This window comes from Schistocerca gregaria, chromosome 9 (assembly GCF_023897955.1).
Source record: "Schistocerca gregaria isolate iqSchGreg1 chromosome 9, iqSchGreg1.2, whole genome shotgun sequence".
Taxonomy (NCBI): domain Eukaryota; kingdom Metazoa; phylum Arthropoda; class Insecta; order Orthoptera; family Acrididae; genus Schistocerca; species Schistocerca gregaria.
Window position 1 is genome coordinate 128,772,651 of NC_064928.1, and position 20,381 is coordinate 128,793,031.

The following is a 20,381-nucleotide window of genomic DNA, read 5'->3' on the forward strand; positions in this document are numbered from 1 at the left end:
TATCAACTTCAACTGTTTCTCAGTACCATTGATCTCTGCACTGGTGTGGGAATTACATTGGGACAATAATCCTGGATTTTTCTTTGGAAAGAAACATTTGAAAATTGAATCCAATATTTCTGCATTTGTTTTTACTCTCAATTTTAGTTCATGTTTGTACATGTGTGTGGACACTGTTTTACAACCAACAACCTTTACATATGATCTGGATTTCTTTTTTGTATTACACCTATTATGCAGAAGTCTGTTTCTGTAGAAGTTGCTTTACAGCAGCTGTATGGTATGGCGGGTCCCTTGGATTATGAATTGTTCTACTCGGTGCATATCATCTACCCAGTCCACAGTCAACTATTATTTCAAACTTGAGCCACAGTTGTTCTGCAGTCTCCAGTCAACATCTGTTGTTGTTGTGGTCTTCAGTCCTGAGACTGGTTTGATGCAGCTCTCCATGCTACTCTATCCTGTGCAAGCTTATTCATCTCCCAGTACCTACTGCACCCTACATCCTCCTGAATCTGCTTAGTGTATTCATCTCTTGGCCTCCCTCTAGGATTTTTACCCTCCACACTGCCCTCCAGTACCAAATTGTGGCACAACTTGACTAGAAGAAGGAATTGGTTGGTAGGACATGTTTTGAGGCATCAAAGGATCACCAAACGTCTCTTCTCCCCAATCCTGTTCAATACCTCCTCATTAGTTATTAGATCTACCCATCTAATCTTCAGCATTCTTCTGTAGCACCACATCTAGAAAGCTTGTATTCTCTTCTTGTCCAAACTATTTATCGTCCATGTTTCACTTCCATACATGGCTACACTCCATACAAATACTTTCAGAAATGACTTCCTGACACTTAAATCTATAGATGATGTTAAAACCCAGTACCCCTTCTAGCTTACTGTCTTTGAGCCCTTGCAGTCAAGCAATGCACAGCATGAAATACACGGTATGTGCATCTTGTTCTGTTTCCAGCAGCCGTACGATTGCGTGGACTGAAAGTGACGTGCTCAAAGCTTCAGAAAGAGAATTTACCTGGCTCTGCCACATTCTACACAAATGTGATGATTAATATAGCCCTGACATGAGCATCCTTCTACCTCACACACAACAGCTTCTGTAAATGCGACAGTGCTTATGACTTACAAGCAGAAATTGGATCTACAGTTATATCAAAATGAAAGCAACTTATTAGATAATGTCATTCATGTTTCCTTCCCCATTTGAGTTTCAGCGAGAAATCAAGCTTTCAACAATTTCTGTCATTTCCAGGAGCTGTCTATTAAATAATATTCTAGTGGTATTTCATATTTAGGACTATTGCACACAGAACAGCTCCATAGGATTCATTCAGACACTCAGGTCCTGTCAAAGATTATGTAGTATTTTACCAAAAGCTCAAGTTATCTCTGTGCCCTCACACGAGGAAACTGAGAACATTTTATTCCAGACTACTGTCACAAAAGTAATTTTGCTTACTGGGAAATACTTTCATTTCAATGAGTGTATGCTATATATAAATATTGTCACAGAGTTATATATGAGAAAAATGACTGTAGTATTTAAAATATCAAATAAACATCATTGCCAAAATATTGCAGGTTTTTTTTCCACATCTTGAGGTTGCTTCATGACTACATCACATTAATAAGCACTTCTAGAGGAGAAACGAATGGCAAGTGACAGATATTCAGTGGCATTAATGAATAGAAGCTGTGTATTCAAACCATACTTTATTTCATTTTGAATAATGGTATAGCTACTCACACCATAACTGGACACCATTATGAGCATCCACAGGGATGCCTGTAATAGACAGTACAGATCTAAAAAGTGATTTTGTCACTAATCTGCTACAAAACATATCAGTGATGTAAAATTTAAAATGTATGTAACAAGAGAAACAAAACATCTCTTTGGTGCTGTACAATATTTTAAGTAATTGTCATCAAACAACAACATGATTAGAGCTAAATAAATATTAACAGTCTACAAAAAAATGAAATGAAATGATCATATGGCATTGTTGGCCAGGAGGCCCCATGCAGGGGCCTGTGAATTCTTTCCCGGTGATGGCTTTGTTTTACATTCAGCATTTGTCCAACAACATTTCGTAATTCAGTTGTCAAAGATCAAAATACATCGCAAACTTACATTCATTTTATCCAACTTGCCTAAAAGAGTATACAGGACACTGTTAGAAATACACTGATTAACAATTAATTTAGCTGATGGGATGAAGAAATTATTATTATTGTTGTTGTTATTGTTGCTGTTGCCATTGACATTAATGCTGTTCATAGCACTTAGCATTATACACATAGTGTAATTACATTTTCCATAATCAGGTGACAGTATTAGGATAGTCTAAAATAAATAAATATATAGGTATGTCGGGCAACTAAGTAGACACTTAAAAGTACAGAAAACAATGTAGGCATTACAGAAAATCTGAAACTGAAGAACTGTAGCTGCTGATACTTTAAGTCTGTGGTCAGAATGGATCTCTCTGGTGCCGACATCATTTTAGCAGTGAAGCTGAAGTATCTTCTTTAGTATCAAATATCCAGCACCTTCTGATGCCAAGTACAGAGGGTAGGGCACAACCTGGCAACATCTGTATGAACAGGATCAATACAGAAGTGATATCGGAAATGTCCAGTACATTTAAGAACAGTGTGTCACCATTGTGGCTGCTTACCAAACAAAAGAATTTCTGATAGAGGACTTGAGGGTAGTTTGTGCCTCCACAGTACTCATCCATAGAAGACGGGATTGGTGTGACTATGAAAACAATCATCACAGCCAGCAGCATCATGGAAAAGGTGAAAGGGCTTTTCTGGTGACCACAAGATACTGGCAGCACAGGTCCTTAATGATTTTAGAAGTGCCTTGATGGTTTTAGACGTTGTGAAGTGATGCTGATGGCTACCACATTTATCCATTTTGTTCACACTGCAGTCACTGCTCAGTCATCGGAGGGTAGTTAACTGGTCTCCACCACTGCAGGGTAGCCTTGCAGTAATGACAGTGCCAAGTGTTTTCCACCAGCCCCATCAAATGTTTTGGTGACAACGTCTTCACGGAAATGTGTCAGCACAGGTCCTGTACAGCGTATTCCAGGCCCCATCCATCACGTCGTATGCTGAAAGAGACAGGCTTGGCGAAGCACCTCCTATCGACCCATTTCAGTTTTGATGCGCACAGTTCCTGCCAACACTTCTGTAACAGACTCCGGTGTTAGTGTCCCATACACTCATTGTTAGATGCTTGGCATAACTATTACTATCATTAGCACCAGCAGTAGGACAGTTATCGGCACTTGAGATGGTATCTTGATGGTGCAGAACATTGCTCACATTTGTTGATGTGACTACACTCACTGGTAAGGTCGATAAATATAATAGTGTTCAGCTTCTATAGCCGTGACACTGGCTTCATTCCTCATAAATATGTCTTTGGGTATGCAGAGAATTGTAAGAATATTAACTTTACAGTATTAACAACAAAACCAAAAGCAGTAATTGTTATAAAAATTAGCTTAAATGAAAAAAAAAAACGTACATTACAACAAGCAAACAATACAATGAAAATACCACAGACAATAAAATCAAAATGCCGGTGTTCTGTTTATTTTTATGTAGAAATTGATTAGTCTCCAACTAGATTTCCATGATGCATGTACAGAACAATAATATGAAAACTAGCAACCGTGGACTGTTCAAATCACAGTTAATTTTGTGTAACTGACAGATGCCTGTAATCACTCAATAAATTTTAAAGCTGCAAATAGTAAGAACCCAACGGTGTTTTATACCAAAGGATATACAAGCTAGACACATGATATATCAAGTGTTTTTACAAATGAGACTATTTCATATAAAACTTATGATTTACAGTATGTGGTGAACTAATAACCCTTGCAATACTAATACACGTGAAGACTGTGCTAAATTTCAAAAAGTATTATTGTTTATTATAATTATCACATTTAGTTCTAAATACAAATAAATGACTTTTACATAGTGATCATATTTACAATTTCATACAAAAAATGCAAGTAAATAAATCACAAATAGATTGTACCAAATTAGAAACAAATATCAACTTCCACAACTCCAGAAATATTTGCAGTAACTGTACCACACAAACTGAATGTAGCTAAGGAACTCAACAGTCATGAAAGAGGTTACAGCAAAGTGTACCATTGAATCAATAGGACAAGAGATGATAGTTCCAAAATTGCCCAAGGGTCATCAGAGGTAAAATGGAGATGACATCATTAAGGATTATGCAACAAAGGAAAATACGCACATTGACAAATAATGCCTTTTCATTGTACTGTACTGGTTATAATTGGTTAAGTTCATTCAGGACTGATACGATTGTTAATCCATGTATACAGAGCTCATTCTTTTTCACACAAAAATAGTACTCTATTTATTTGACTTTTCCCGTTTTGCATATGTGCATAATACGTAACCAAGTAAGAGTGAACCTATGAAATGTAACAGTTACAGCATGAAGCGCCATGAAGGTAACTTTACATTTGAAAGTGCCCACAAGAAAAGTATCATCTACAGAAGTCAGTATACAGTAAGAAAGGGAGGAGTGTTTTTAACATTAATTGCATTACTATTTACAATACTTTTGATTCTCAGTAAATTTTTCATATACATGTTGCAAAAACCATTTTGAACACTGTCAAACAATAGTCTAATGGGAATTTGTTGACCTCAACTTAATTTTTTGACCTCAACTTAATTTTTTGGCAAACAATGAACATTTACATAAGAAAATGAATGAGGTCATTACCTTTTAACAAGAATAAACTAGTCACAACATCAGAAGATTTTCAACATAAAACAATAGTGACTCTATGAAGAAAAGAAGCTACTTTTGAATAGTTATAATTTTTACAACCAATGTAACTGTAAACGTAGGTAATGATGGCTAATGTATTTAGGGCGAAAATCATCACACATTATTTATATTTCATGCTAAATCACCAATTTGCTATGGCATGTAAGGAATTTCAGTTAAGCATTTCACTTGACAGATTATAGTTTAAAAGAAGTGGTCTTGGACACAAAGGGCCATACAGGACAGGTGTAGCTTATCAGCCTATTCTACATTGGAAATTCTGATGAGCACAAATTTATTGGCAGTTGAGCACTTTCAATAAATATACACATGGTGTAAACTTAACATTATCTCCTGCAAAACATTCATCATCAACCGTTGTTTGGAGAGCTGTGTATTAATCACAGACCCTCCATTTTCCAAATAACCCTGTCATAAAACACAGGTACTGGGCAGTTACATAACATCAGGTGAAGCCTCAAGAACATCAGCAATAATCACAAATAGAGCCCTCCCAAATAATGATACTATGAACTCAAGGCATATTTACATAACACAAGGTACAAATGCTACCAAATTAACATTGCTTAACAATGAACAACTGACACAGCTTAACAAATCTTGGTGCTAAATCCTATGGCCAGGATCTGTACATCACTGCAATGATACAATTTCAACTTTAAACATTAAGTTGTGCCTAGTACTGTGCAATGTATAAAGAGCGGTCAAAAAGAGATGAGCTGGAGGCATAAGTACAGAACCCACTACTTGTATGTTAGAAGTAGTGACTCTGGCTGTTGAGACACTGGCCCACAGTGATCCAAGGCAGTGGTGAATGGCTGTCTCATAAAATTCCTGGGGCAGCAATGTTAACCAGTTCCACACATACAGCTGGACGTTGTGGTCTGAGGTGAATCGTTTGCCGCTCATGCCATTTTTGGTCCCATTAAAAAGGCTTTAAGTACAGGGAGAGAGGTCCAGACTGTAAGGAGGGTGGCCGGAAACTTCCCCTTTGAATTTCTGCAGGAGTGCCATATGAGGCTTTGCATTGTCATGGAGCAGAATTACCCCATGGGTGAGAGTGTCAAATGATCAAATGAAAATGACCAGGCAAAGGATGGTCAAGGTTTGCAAGTAACGCTGGGCATTCACTGTTGTCCCATGCTGCAGGAAGTGAATCAGAAGGGGGGCCATCTTGGTCAAAGAAGAATGTCAGCATAACCTTTCCTGCACTTATGTGGATGGCCTTGGCTTTTTTTGCTGGTGGTGACCCTAGATGCTTCCACTGGAGACTTTGTCATTTTGATTCTGGTTCAAAGTGATGACACCATGACTCATCTCCAGCCGCCACTCGTGCCAGGAATGCATTCCCTTCCTGAGCATAGCACTGCAGATGACGAAGACAGTGGGTCATTCAACATGCTTTCTAGTGTGGTTGACGACTGGGGCAACCATTGGGCACACACTTTGTGCATGTGCAGTCGTTCATGATGGTGTGAACATTTCCAATGCTCATTACCCAGGACCTCCAAGTGACAGTGAAAGCCACAGCCACCGTGTTTGGATTGAGTGCATCATTGGCTAACGACACTCGTCCTTCCCTGAAGTGCTTCTGCCACGCCTTGACCCTTGCAAAGGATCTGCAGTGTTTGCTGTACACTTGTGACTTTCGTCAACGAATGTCTGTTCCTTCTACTCCTTCCGCTGCCAGAAAACGAACAACAGTTCTTTGCTCTTCTTTTTGTTTGCAATGTGACTTGCAGTGTTGGATGATTGAGGCACATTGCTGCTAGTTCTGTATAGTTATGTGCCGTCTAGGGGCAGGCTGTCAATTTCCATGCCCTGGTCGGAACCACACCCTTTTACACGTGCCATGATATTACCCTTCTGTCACCGGTTTGCGCATTCCAAACTGTGACTCATTTCTTTTTGAGCACCCCTTATAACATAGAAGACATCACCATATTACCAGACTAGGTCTTGTAAAATCAGGAATATACCAGACTGGTTGTGACAATTGCCCCAGTTTTAATCTTGGCCATACTGGGAGAAACTTTAATATGTGATATTGTGAACACATGTGTGCATTTTGACAAAACATTTAATTAACTCTGCAATGGCCAATTTCATAAATCAATATGGACACACTGCCACAAACATTATACATAACTTACAAATATTATATACAACTAACAAAAATAAGGGAAGAGGGCTAATAGAAAACTAGAATGATGTATTTACACCATCACTTCACCTCAATACATTCTAAATGAGCAACTAAAGACAGCTAACAAAATGGATCCCCAACAATCATAACAGAAAAGCACTTGGACCACACAAGAAAATAAGACCACAGAAGAAAATAAACAGACATAAGGAGCCACAAACTAGCCATAGACTCCAAAGAGCAGGTTACTAAAAATATTTTTAATTTTTCCTACAAAAAGCTATTATTACATAAATTTATACTGAATGTTACCTGTTTAGATTTGTGAAACTGTGCAAGTTTTGATTTAATTAATGTGAGGCTGACATCATACTCTTCCCCCAGCTCCACTTCATTTTCGGTAGCACAGTTCTTTCAGATAACTACTGAGCTCTAAGCATGACTAAATACACATACATATATGTAAGCTGTCTGTCTACACAAATGGCCACTGTTAAATTATGACTGGCTGTGGATTCTAGCAAAGATAAAATAACAAAATTATATATTTCACCGATATCAGCCAACTGAGTCACATAACATATATATATTTAAAAAAAAAAAAAAAAAAAAAAAAAAAAAAAAAAAAAAAAAAATTAATATTCAGGCTTCAGAGACATTCGAAGTGTGTTCATCTACAGAACATGATGAACTGAATGCTACACCAAATACTGTGGACATGATTGTTGTAGAAGTGTAAATGGCATACTCAGTAATTAAAGAGACATAGGGCAATGTGTCACATGTCTTGTGACCATCTGCATATTGCAGATAACAATATTATTTTATAATATGTGATAATTATTGTACGTTTCCTTGTATCTATGCTCCACCTTCCACATTATCAAAGTACTGAAACACTTGGTTGTGTCATTTAGGTGAAACAGTAGACTGTCATATCAATGAGTGTATTTGTTGCTCACAGTCTGACTTTCCTGTATGAAGCAGTTTATGCCTTTTGGCACCATGTTTTGTATAACTAGTTACTGTTAAATAACAAAGTGTGAGGTTTGAGAATGGGGGAGTCAGTTACATGAATAAGCAATTTATTGCTGTTGTGGTTACCCCTTTTGGGCTGAGACTGACAAAATAAAAATTCATCAAATTTTCCTTACTTAAAAATCACCCTATGGTCTGAAACTGAATCATTGTGTCTAGGGTGTAACATAAAAGCATTTACTCACCCTTGTGTCAGTAGTTCAATATGTTTTGAGAATGCTTATGGACTAATGTAACTGTCAAACAATAGCATGTGCTCTCCACGCAAATGTGCATACCCTGTTATAGTACGGGTAGCAAATCAGAGGAAAAAAGAAATTATGCAAAATAATTATTTACAATTGAAAAACTAAAACTACAGATAGTGAAAATGGTTGCTGATATGGAATTGTGTAGGAATATCTTTAAAGAATTAAAAATTATGATCGTCTATATATATTCACATGTTAGCTAACATCAGACAAGGGCATTTTTCGCAACAAACAGTCAAGTGTCCAACTATGAAACTGGAAGTAAGAATGATTTTCACAGAGCTTTGCATAGCAGTTAAGTCTGGCGCTGTCTTGAAAGGGTAGCAACTGTGGATGCAAAGTTAGTTTGACTTTAGACAGAATGTTGTTGTTATCTGCAGAAAGTAGGATATCAAGTTACTGGAGTTATGATTATGGTACAGTCAACAGAAGGGCCACACCATACTTTAGTAACCATCTCGAGATTAATAGTAATGTTTTCTAACAGGATGCATATTTTAGAAAGTAAAAGTAATAATTCACTGAACTGGAGTGAGATAGTTACGGTTCCTGTCATTCAGCTCTGAAATAGCTGGCTGCACTGCTGCTGCTACGTCTGAAGGCATTGAACACACTGGAAAAAAGGGAACACATTAATTACTCATTTGGTACATTAAAACACTTCCATTATTACAATCTTTTAACATGGCAACTTGGTCTCTCTGATGATGGTGGGCCACTTTAAGAATCTGAAATCTTTCTATCCATCAAGTTCTTAATCATCTATAGCCATTGCTCTTAATGAATTTGGTCCCATAAAACACACTGAGCACTGGAAAAGTACAATTAGTGGTGGGATTTGTCAGTGTAAAAAGTTCATTGAAAGGACAGAGATCAAACAAGAGCTACCTGAAGCCAACTGCAGAAAGTTTCTCCCCTGCTTTCAGTTCTATGCAAGACTTTTCACAGGGGTTAAGCAAGCAGCCTCAGGTGAGCAAAGAGACACATTGTGAACTTAAGCACACAACTGATGCCATCATTGATTTGGCCAACTGTTGGCTTCACAGTAAGGGGAAGAGATGCTGTCTATCTGGTAAATTGCAGACTGATAATTTAGAAAACAGGTTTGGAACAGATGCGTAATGGTAAATATGTATTGGTTTGCCAGACATTTGAAACAGAAAGTCAATTAAGAATTCAGAGGTACGTTTCATTAGTGCTGAAGTCAGGCAATAGAGTATTCTTTTACAAATAGTGTTTGACGCCTTTTGTGTGACCGAACCACAGTGGATGATGGCAAGATGGCATCACATATGCAAGTAGTAGCCATAAAGTGCGCTGTAGAAACACCACTGTATACAATTTAAAGTTCATAAACTGTCAAAGATGTTTTTACAGTGGTATTCACTTGTGCTCCTTCATATGTGCTAGATACATCTGTAAATGTGTGAAAAACATAATGAGTATGTGGCTTTGTTCATTCCAGTGGACAAGATATCTCAAGATGCACTGCAAGAAGAATCTTTAGTAGCTAAAAACTATATTAGAGATATTGAATAATTAACGAATACATTGAGTGTTGACATTGGAAAATGAACGCAGTGATAATTAAACATTACTAAGGAAACTGTGTTAGATGAAGTTCTCCAATATCTGCTTTAAATGTGTTTCCTTGTGCACACGAAAGAAAACTGAAATAGCAAACAGATCAAGTATTCGTATTGTAAATGACATTGATGTGACATTGAAAGTTTGAAAGCAGAAGCAAGTTAACAATACACAGTGGAATTATAAAAGGCATTAGAAGTGTAGTAAATGACTTAAAAACCAATTTACCATCAGAAAGACAAAACCAGCTATTGAGAAAAGAGGCAACAGAACAATATACAGGGTAATTCTATTAGCATTCAAAGTGTAAAAAATGGCTTAAAAATCAATTTACCTTCACAGCGACAAAACAAATTGCTGAGAGTAAAGGCAACAAAACCGTCATCATCAGCACTCCATACAGGCACGATTTAATAGAAAGCTCAAGTGTAAGTACTGAAATTGCAAATATTTCGAAACTTTCTGTTTGTGAAACAAAAGTATTGTTAGGTTCTTAGGCATTAGTTCCAAAGAAAGAAGCTACTTACACTGAAAGTACATGTGGTATTGGAAGGAAAACAAACAATGGCATCAAAATATTCACTTTCACCTAATGAAGAAGCAGAAAGGACAACTATATCTACGAAAACTCGTAGCGAATTATCACAATGTCAGAATCTGGATATTACAACAACAGTACACCGAACCAAGCCTAGATCACAACATACTCCCATTGTATTAAAGTCAACATCAGATGGTCACATTTGTTCTGGGAGTACAGTTTGAAGCAGCAAGATCTAAGTATCTCCGAGAAGATCGACAAGAATATAAGTGTCAGCTAATAATCAATATTTTTTATGACTGTCACATTCTTCTATGTCCTCTAGGGAAAGAGGTGACTTAGTCTTAACATATACTTGCCACACCTTACAGGTGGGACAGTGACGCCCTCAGTGGTGGTCAGCGGACTCTATGAAACTATTTGGGAGCTCGGGCAAGTAGGCAGCGAAGGACGAGAAGTGCATCCGCTTCTCCGGAGTAGAAGTGCATCCGCTTCTCCGGAGTAGAAGTGCATCCGCTTCTCCGGAGTGCGGGGTGTACTTGCTGGTGAACACTGGGAGACATCGTCGGTGCCGAGGCCACCGAAGGGGACCAGTACACTGGCAACTATGTGCTGAACTCGGTGGCTCAGGGTTGACCTTGACCTAGGGACGAGGTTGGTGGGCGAGCTGCATCTTAGTCCCCCCCCACCCCCACCCACCCAGAGGAGCCAGTCCAGGGTTAGAGACGGGCTCCCAACCCCTTTTTTATCGCTTGTCAAATCATGGCCGAACCAGAGACAAGCGATTTGTGTGCGTCCACGAGAGCTCCGATGCTTTCTGCTCCCGACCCATTGGGGCAAATGGAAGATATAGACGAGAGCGTTAGCAAGAGACACGACAGGATTACGCAACTGTTGGAGTCCAACGTAAAAATCAGTAAAATAAGCCAGACTGCTTTACTATCAATAAAAAATGAGCTTGCCTCCTGGGCGATTGCTCATGCAAGGCTTGAGGGGCGAGTTGTTGAACTACAATGAGAGGATATCACTCTTAGGAGACAACCAGCTAAGACATGGGCAGGTGTAGTAGCTGAGGCTGCCCCCAAAACTCAGACAACTAGAGAAACATTAGTGAAGGTGACACAAAAACCAGACACAGCAGTCTTTTTAAGACCACTGCCCGGCCAAGACACAAGGAAGGTCCAGGAAATTTTCACCACTATGGTGATACCCAGTTCTCACCAGTCGCCTGAGAGCCACAATCAACATCGTTGGATCTTCTAAACGGGATAACCTTAGTGTTTTTTCACATATATAACTGTCCCCCTGGGAAAGCGTACGGTATAAGTCTTTTTATCTACAGAGGTCACTTGGTCTACTGAGTCTTTTGTCTTTTTCTCCGCGCCGCCACCAGTTACATATTTATCAACATGCAAAGTTAATGCTACTTGTTCTACATAGTCTTTTAATATTTTCTCCATGCCGTCACCAGTTACATAATTCTCTACATGCAGATTTGTTAAAGCTACAATTGTCTTGTCTTCAGACTGTTCAGCAGCCGAACCGTTACCAGATGCCGATAACTTCCCCATTGAGGCCAGGAAGCACCTGACCTGGCAGGAGAAGTCCGTCTTGGGAACTGGAACACAATAAGAATCCTCAGTTTCGTCATCATCCAAGGAAGACTGCGATCTCCACCTACGCCAACTGTCAGCATCCCGTGCTAATTTGCTGGGTGACTTTTGCTTTTGGACTTTATGGCTAGTCGCCATAGTCAGTCCGTTGGATTAGTCTCTGAGCTAACAGTTTGTAGGTCTGTCACTCTCCAGGAAGGGAGTGTATGACTCTTTCTGTATCTACAAGGGCTGCAGATTTCACATCTATCACATGATTTTTTGTCATGCCCATCTTCACCACATTTTCCGCAAACCGAGTTTTGGAAATTACAGTATTTAGCTACATGCCTGTAGTCCTGGCAATTCGTACATTTCGCCAGTACTGTGTAATCTTTAACGGTTATAGCTGTGTAGCCAATATACAGTTTATTTGTTCGCACTATTATTTTTTTTTTAGGTCGGGTGCCACTTCTATGGCGTGATGCACCGTAGGTCGGTCCCGTGGATCTGTTTTAAATCGTAACTTGAACTTTTTTATAAACTCTTCCCTCGTCATCTTGTCCTCAAAGTTTTGCTCATATACGTCAGGACGTCGTACAACGTCATCAACTGCGCAGATGTCTCAGGACATCATCATTAGAGGTCTCCGCTTTCTGGGTTTTTCACATACAAAGGAGTCATGTAGTTTCTTGTTTATCAGTAACTTGTCGCAGTCCTCAGCTAAGGCTAATTCGACTTTTAGCATATTTTTTGGTTGTTCTCACATGATTAATTTTAATTTGGTCTGTTCTTGGGTTGACTGTTCAAAGTGTTCTTTGTACCCACTATTTTTGTCAAACCCAAAAAAGGTGAAGATATAAAGAAAGCCAATGTTTTCAATATTTTCCTTTATGGTCTCTGGGACCATCTGTTTTGGTTGAGTCGCTGCTGCAACTGCAGCATACGACTTTTGAGGTTTCTGAAGTTCTTTGCAGAGCCGCTCATTTTCGGATTTAACTTTCGCGTATTGATCCTCTAACCTTGAATGGGCAACAGCCCAAATCGCAATATTCTCTTTTAATGCACTTATTTGATCTGCATTTATCTTGCCATGCTTAACACTCCGATCTAGCAATCGGAGGAAGGAAGCATGTCTGCCCATAACTGTTAAATTCTCATTATTATCTACGATAGGAGCATCATGCTCCGAAGGCGCCGATTCACTCTCCGTAGGATCAGCCATATTTGAGCATGAAGAGTGAAAAATTTGGGGCCCATCTGTTAACCCCGACCGGCACCACTGGCACTGATGGGGGGGGGGGGGGGGGGGGGTATGGCAGCTCGCCCACCGGACCCGCCCCAGGACACAAATCGAGCTGCTAGGTTGAACGTGCCGTTTCGAGCACGCTCGTCCTCTTTGACGGCCTCACCATTATGTGGCTTTCATCCATCCCTCCCCTGCAAGTGCCCCCGCACGGAGGCTCGCACTGGGGCGTATCGCTTCTAGTCGGGCGTGCCGCGGCAGTCCTCACACGGAGAAGGGATGCGTCTCTCATATCCTCTCCTTCCCAAGTGGCTCTTTCCACCTTCCTGTGGTGCCAGATGTTAAGCTCGGCATTCTGCCTTGCGACAAAAGGGAGAGCTGTGACCCAACCCGATGCGAAAGCTAAGGGTGCGTGGCACAGGGGGAGCTGTGTCGAGGGACCGAACACCAGTCCCTTTCTGTTCGCAAGACACAGACCAGCAGGTGCTCTGCATGCCAGCGATCTTGTTCGTTGACGTGGGATCGCGGCGTGTGTCGGCAAGGGTGCTTCGCCGTGCCCCTGGGTAACCGGGGCGTGTTCTGCCAAACCCACGTGGTGGTGACATCGCCTGGGCCAGGTTAGATAGGTCCACACCGCCGTACATCTGGGAGACCGTCCCGCCACCTGAGTAGGAGTGGGTCCTTGGCCGAGAGGTGGATACTCGGTCAAGTAGGCGGCGAAGGGCGAGAGGTGCATCCGCCTCTCTGGAGTGCGGGGCGCAGTTGCCAGGGTGCATCGCATGAAATCGCCGAGGGGGACAAGTGCACTGGAACCGGTGGGCTAAACCCAGCAGCTCAAGAGTGCCCTTGACCTAGGGGCGAAGTCGCTGGGCAAGCTGCAGTAATCCCCCCCATGACAGAGGAGCCGGACCGGGGCAAGAGATGGGCTCACACCCTTTTTTATTTATCACTCGTACAAAACGGCGGCACCAGAAACGAGTGATACGAATGCGCCCTTGCGAGCTTCTTCGATGCCTGAACCCGCTCCTCAGGACGAGATGGGACAGGTAACTGATGAGACACACAAGAATCATGTTGCTCCTAGAGCAAAATATTAAAAACGGTAAGATTAGTCAGGCGGCTTGGGCCATCGCCGGTTGCACAAGCGCCACTGAAACCGCAAACAACTAAAGACACCATTGCTAGAGTTACCAAACGGTAAGACACAACGGTCTTTTTAAGGACCTTGCCTGGCCAAGTTAACAGTGGTTGTGAGTAACTCCTGTATCTTTTTTACACTATCAATCCTATCAAAGATAAAATCAAAATAAATAAAGTAAAACCGTGCAAAAACTCGGTAATTTTCTTTGTCCTCCTCCGAGGCAACTTGAACAAACTCTGTGGTCAAATGCGAGCAACAGAGAAAAAGAAACCCTCTAGTTATCTTACACAACATCCCAACGGTCGTGACTAATGAGGAACTACACAACACTATTAAGGCTCAGCATTTTGAGGACTTGACAGACGAGGAATTTAAAGAAAGTTTTAGACTGAGATTCAAAATGGGGCCTCGGGACCGTGATGTGGTCCATCACGTTGCCGAGGTCTCCGCTCAAATGTGGAAGAGAGTAACAGCAATCGGCAAACTATACATTGGCTTTCATGCCATCAGCACTACAGATTATCTTGTGGTACCGTTTTGCCACAATTGTGGAGATCTCGACCACGTTCTGAGGCACTGTACCAGGGTGTCGGTCTGCTCAAAATGTGGTGAAGATGGTCGTGTTAGGAAAGACTGTAGGGCTGCAGCAGTCTGGTGATTCCACAATGTTTTTTGCCCGGTATTTTACATGGGATGCAGATGCATCTGCCCCACTTACAGACTTTTACAACAACGACTGATCTCAAGGACAGATTACGGCTGATCAAGCTAAGGCCAACAGGATGCCCATGAGAAAACCCCCGAGCAAAAGGAGGAGGGATGCCATAAGGAGGAGGGATGCCATGAGGGCAAGTGCTTTCAAGTTAATTCTTGAGGACACTCATGAGCGCCACTATTGAAACTACGAACACAAGCACTCAAACCGACTTTTCCACAATGGACCGAGGGATTGCAAGAGCCGTACTCCCTAAATGGGAAAATTGCTTACTACTTGCCTGGTTGCATCTGTGAAAGCTGAGGGAAAGACCCAAGATTGGCCCTTAGAAGTTTATTGGTTATTATTATAGCCTCAGTATTATCACAGTTCACAACTAGCCACTGCAATGTCGTGGAGCTGCAGTCTCCATCAGGAGCAACTGTCTTCATCAATATGTATTTCCAGTCTGGTGACAGGATTGAGAGACATTTGGCACACTTTACCACAGTCATCACGGCGTTGCAGGGGCGGAAAGCAATTGTAACAGCAGATATAAATGCCAAATCCCCACTATGGTACAGTGGCACCAGGGACCCTGAAGGAGAGAAGGCAGAAGACGCCATCATGACTTTGCAGCTGGTGGTGGCAAACAAGTCAGGCAACACTCCGACCTTCGTGGCGGGAGGTGGCCAAGGCACAAACATTGATGTGAGCCTGGCTACGCACCTCATCCAGCAGTGGAAAGTAGTAGAGAACGCCACCAATAGCGATCACAATCTCATCACCTTCAGTATTGGAGACCAGGAGAGCCACTGGGTCATGGGGTGGGAAGTACAATGCAACTACAAAAGAGCCGATTGGGAAAGACTTGCTAGGGAGTGCGACATTCCTGCATTGCCAGAAGGTGACGGACACCTGGTCACTGACATAGACAACAGAGCCGAGGAACTGGTGACAGTAATAACTCGAGTGGTCAAAGCCCCTGTACCTACTAGGAGGAAGGCCATGGTAGCCTCTCCCTCATCATGGTCAGCTGAACTGGAGGAGATGCGCCGGTCTGTTAGAAGGTTCAGGAGGCACTACCAGTGCAGTGTCGTCTGGCTAGAAAGACAAAGATGGTTGCAGCTTTACCGGGAAGCTAAAGACAATTTCCAAAAACAACTACGTGAAGTAAGAACAAAAAGTTGGGAACACTTTGTTCTGAACCAACTAGCTTTAGACCCATGGGGAGTCCCCTACAAGCTTATCCGAGAAAAAATCCGCTCTCCGATGGAGCTCTCAACCGTCAGGCATGGGGACGGGATGACGGAGTCTTGGCAGGAAACTGCTGAGGTCCTTCTCCAGTCCCTGCTGCCTGATGACACCTACTAAGACCTGGGCTGGAGTGGTCGCACAAGCACCACCAAAACCACAAACAACAAAAGAAACGATCGACAAGGTGCCCAAGCGGTCAGACACGGCGGTCTTCCTAAGAACTCTACGCGGCCAAGACACGAGTGTTAAAAAAATACAAGAGTTGTTGACCAAAACTATTGATCCAGCGAAAGACAAAATCAAAATAAATAAACTTAAACCTAGTAGGAACTCAGTGATTGTGGAGGTGGCCACAGAGGAAGACAAAGAAAAATGGTTAAAGAACCCCAAGCTGAACTCAGTGGTTAAGTGTGAACCACCGAGAAAAAGAAACCCTTTGTCATTGTTGTTGGTACATCGTATAGAATGACCAAACGAGGAACTGTACCAGACTATAAAGGACCAGAACTTTGACCAAATGAATGATAATGATTTCAAGGATTCTTGTAGGCTGAGATTTAAAACGGGGCCACGGGATCGTGATGTCGTACATCACGTCCCTGAGGTCACAGCACAAATGTGGAAGCAGATATAATAATAATGGGCACACTATATGTTGGCTTCCATGTCATAAATATTAGAGACTATCTCGTGGTACTTCGTTGCCATGACTGTGGAGACCTGGACCACATTCTAAGGCACTGCATCAGGGGGTCGGCGTGCTCCAGGTGTGGCGAAGATGGTCACACAGGGAAAGAATGTAAAGCTGCAAGTGTATGCATTCCCTGCAAGAGACGCGGGAAGAAAAGCTGAGGAGCCTCAGGACGAAATTGCCCTACGTACCGCTTGCTGGAGCGAGACTGACGTACTCAACCATAGTCCGTTCTGGATATCAAACAAAACAGGATGCCAAAGCGAAAATCCCCTAGCAAAAGGAGGAGGGATGCCATCAGGGCAAATAGGTTCAAAGAATTTATAAAGTCTCTTTCGAAAGATCCGATAACTGAGATAGCTGACAAAAGCATCGAAACAGATCCGCCGAAAATTGATAAACGTATCCAGATGGAATCTATCCCTATGGCCACTCCTTCCTCTCTCAGCAGCGGAGTGAAGCCGATCACCAGCAATGGCAAGGGCATCCTGTCCCTGAGGTCCCAATAGTTGGAAGCAACCAGAAAGAACAAAAGCCTGTGCAAGAGAGCACAATAACAAGCTCTCAAGACACCCCAGTGGTAAGATTACCGCCAGTAGATCCGGTTCGGATATACCCAAATCTAGAATTCACCATGCAACTGGCAAGATTGGAACAGCCGGCTACCCTGACCACTGCCTTACGACATGTAGTCCGCGTAGGAAATGAATACGGAAGAAGAGTCACCTTCTCGGTAATGGAGGCTGTAGACAGGATACAGCTAAAGTAAGTGAATCTCCCCACCGACTTCGGAGCCCTGTGAGACTTACTAAAGGAAGTATTCGAGAGATGAGGAGAAAAATTTGACCTAGACGACATTTACGAACAGTCAGTTCTGGCTAATGGACGTATTGCATTTGACTGGAGCAAGACATGGCCTGAACACCGCATACATACATACTTTCCGTAGATGACAAAAATTACCATTGGCCAACTCAACACACACAACAGTCGACTTGTTATCCAGGAGCTATGTAAGGAAGTGGAGGAGAGGAGGCTGGATGTGCTCTGTCTACAAGAGCCGTACTCCCTAGCATTTGTAGCCGCGACCTGGCAGGTCATCAGCCAAGGAGATAATCCGGAAGCTGCGCTAATAATCACAAATAAAGCCCTGAAAGTAACTACACTATCGCAATATACCAACAGTCACTGCAATGTCGTGGAGCTGTTGTCTCCCGGTGGAGCAATAATACTAGTTAATATGTACGTTCAGTACAGTGATAACATTGAAACCCATCTTGACCATATAGCTACAGTAACCACGGCATTGCAAGAACGAAGGATGATAATCACTGCCTATATCAACGCAAAATCCCCCCTGTGGTACAGTGACACAAGGGACACCAATGGAGAGAAAGCAGAAGATTTTATAATGGCATCACAACTAGTGATAGCTAACAAGCCTGGTAACCCTCCAACCTATGCTGGGGGAGGAGGACAAGGCACGAACATTGATGTAACTCTAGCTACCCCCAATTCAATCAACACAATACAAGAGTGGAAAGTAGAAAAAAACGCCACCACAAGCGACCACAACTTAATAACGTTCACTAGAGGTGAATGGGTGTCCCGCTGGGCCACGGGGTGGGAAACACAGTTTAATTACAAAAGGGCTGACTAGCGAGGAAGTGCGTCATCCCTGCCTTGCCAGACGGTGGCGCAGACATTGACACAGACGTAAATGACCGAGCAGAGGAACTGACCAGTGCAATAACTAGCGCGGTGAAAGCTGCCGTACCGACCAGGAGGAAGGCCATGGCAGCCTCTCCATCCCCATGATCGCCCAAACTCCAGGATATGCGCCGGTCTGTTAGAAGGTTGAGAAGATATTACCAGCACAGTATCGTCTGGCCAGAACGGCAAAGATGACTGCTGCAATATAGGGAGGCTAAACTCCGATTCCAGAAGGAACTCCAGGCTGTTAGATTACAAAGCTGGGAAAACTTTGTCCAGAGCCAATTGGCATTGGACCCCTGGAGTACACCTTATAAATTAGTACGAGAGAAGATCCGCTCTCCACTGGAATTATCAACAGTCAGGCACGGGAACAGGATGACGGAATCCTGGCGGGAAACTGCCGAGGTCCTCCTCCGGTCCCTGCTGCCTGATGATAGTGCGGACGGTGAATCTGATCAACAACAACAACAACAACAACAACAACAAAGACATGACAATACATCAACAATACGGGAGTCTACCCTTTCTCGGAGGAAGAGGTGGCTGCCCACACAAAATCACTTAAAAGGGGTAAAGCTCCCGCGCCAGACGGCATTGTAGCCGAGGTGGTGCAGTTTCTAGCTCCCCAGCTAACTGCACCACTCACTCACTTATATAATGAGTGTCTGATAAAACAAAAATTTCCAAGGGTGTAGAAGACTGCAATTGTAGTTATCATTCGGAAAGGGGCAGATAGAGATCCAACAAATACAAAATCCTACAGATCAATCTGCTTGCTTAATATACTAGGGAAAATACTAGAAAAGTTACTACCTGACAGACTGGCTGCACATCGGATGCTGCGTGGGATGAGCGACAGGCAGTTCGGTTTCAGGCCTGGGCGATCGACATCTGATGTAATCGCCCTGGCTGCTGAAGTCTGTGGCTCTATCCTACGTAAGTACGTGGTGGGCATCATGGTTGACATCAGTGGCGCCTTTGACAACCTGTGGTGGCCTTCGCTCTTCTGCTTGCGGGAGAAGGAGTGTCCAGGGCCGCTATATGGTTGTCTGAGGAGCTATTGCGAAGAACGGAAGCCTGGCTATCATCTTCTGGCGAGAGAATTGGAAAATCTATAACAAAGGGCTGTCCCCAGGGTTCCGTATTAGGGCCCCTGTTCTGGGACATCCACATGGAGCCTTTACTAGACACCCTACAACGAAGTGAAGAAGTGCTAGAGGTGATAGCCTATGCAGATGACCTCCTCCTGTTGGTCGGCGGCCATAGCTGTGAAGACATTGAACTCAAAATAGAAAGTGCCCTAAACTAGTTACAACTATGGTGTCAAAACACCAAAATGACTATCACCGAGCAACTCTACCTATTTACCATTAAAGGGACAATTAATCCGTAACCCGACTGTACGAATCGAGCGCACGCCAGTACTTTGGAGACGTGACACACGATACCTGGGCATCATCATTGATGAGAAGTGGAACTTTGAAGGGCTTTCTGGGTTACGGTTTCGATGTGTTTCGCAATCACTGAACAATCTCATATCCATAGGACATAAAAGATTTCATCTTCCACCTCATCTCAAACACTCTATCATAATAGCATA

The 20,381-nt window shown here is 42.5% G+C and overlaps 1 protein-coding gene across 1 annotated transcript in view; it reads right to left on the reverse strand.

The window, feature by feature from the left end:
* LOC126292288 (BTB/POZ domain-containing protein 9-like) overlaps window positions 1–20,381 on the reverse strand; it is a 294,259-nt gene that overhangs the window by 145,159 nt on the left and 128,719 nt on the right. The window contains exon 3 of the mRNA XM_049986204.1: window positions 8,844–8,929. Within this exon, the coding sequence (XP_049842161.1) occupies window positions 8,844–8,872 (29 nt within the window). The 5' untranslated portion in view covers window positions 8,873–8,929. The remainder of the gene's footprint in view (window positions 1–8,843; window positions 8,930–20,381) is intronic.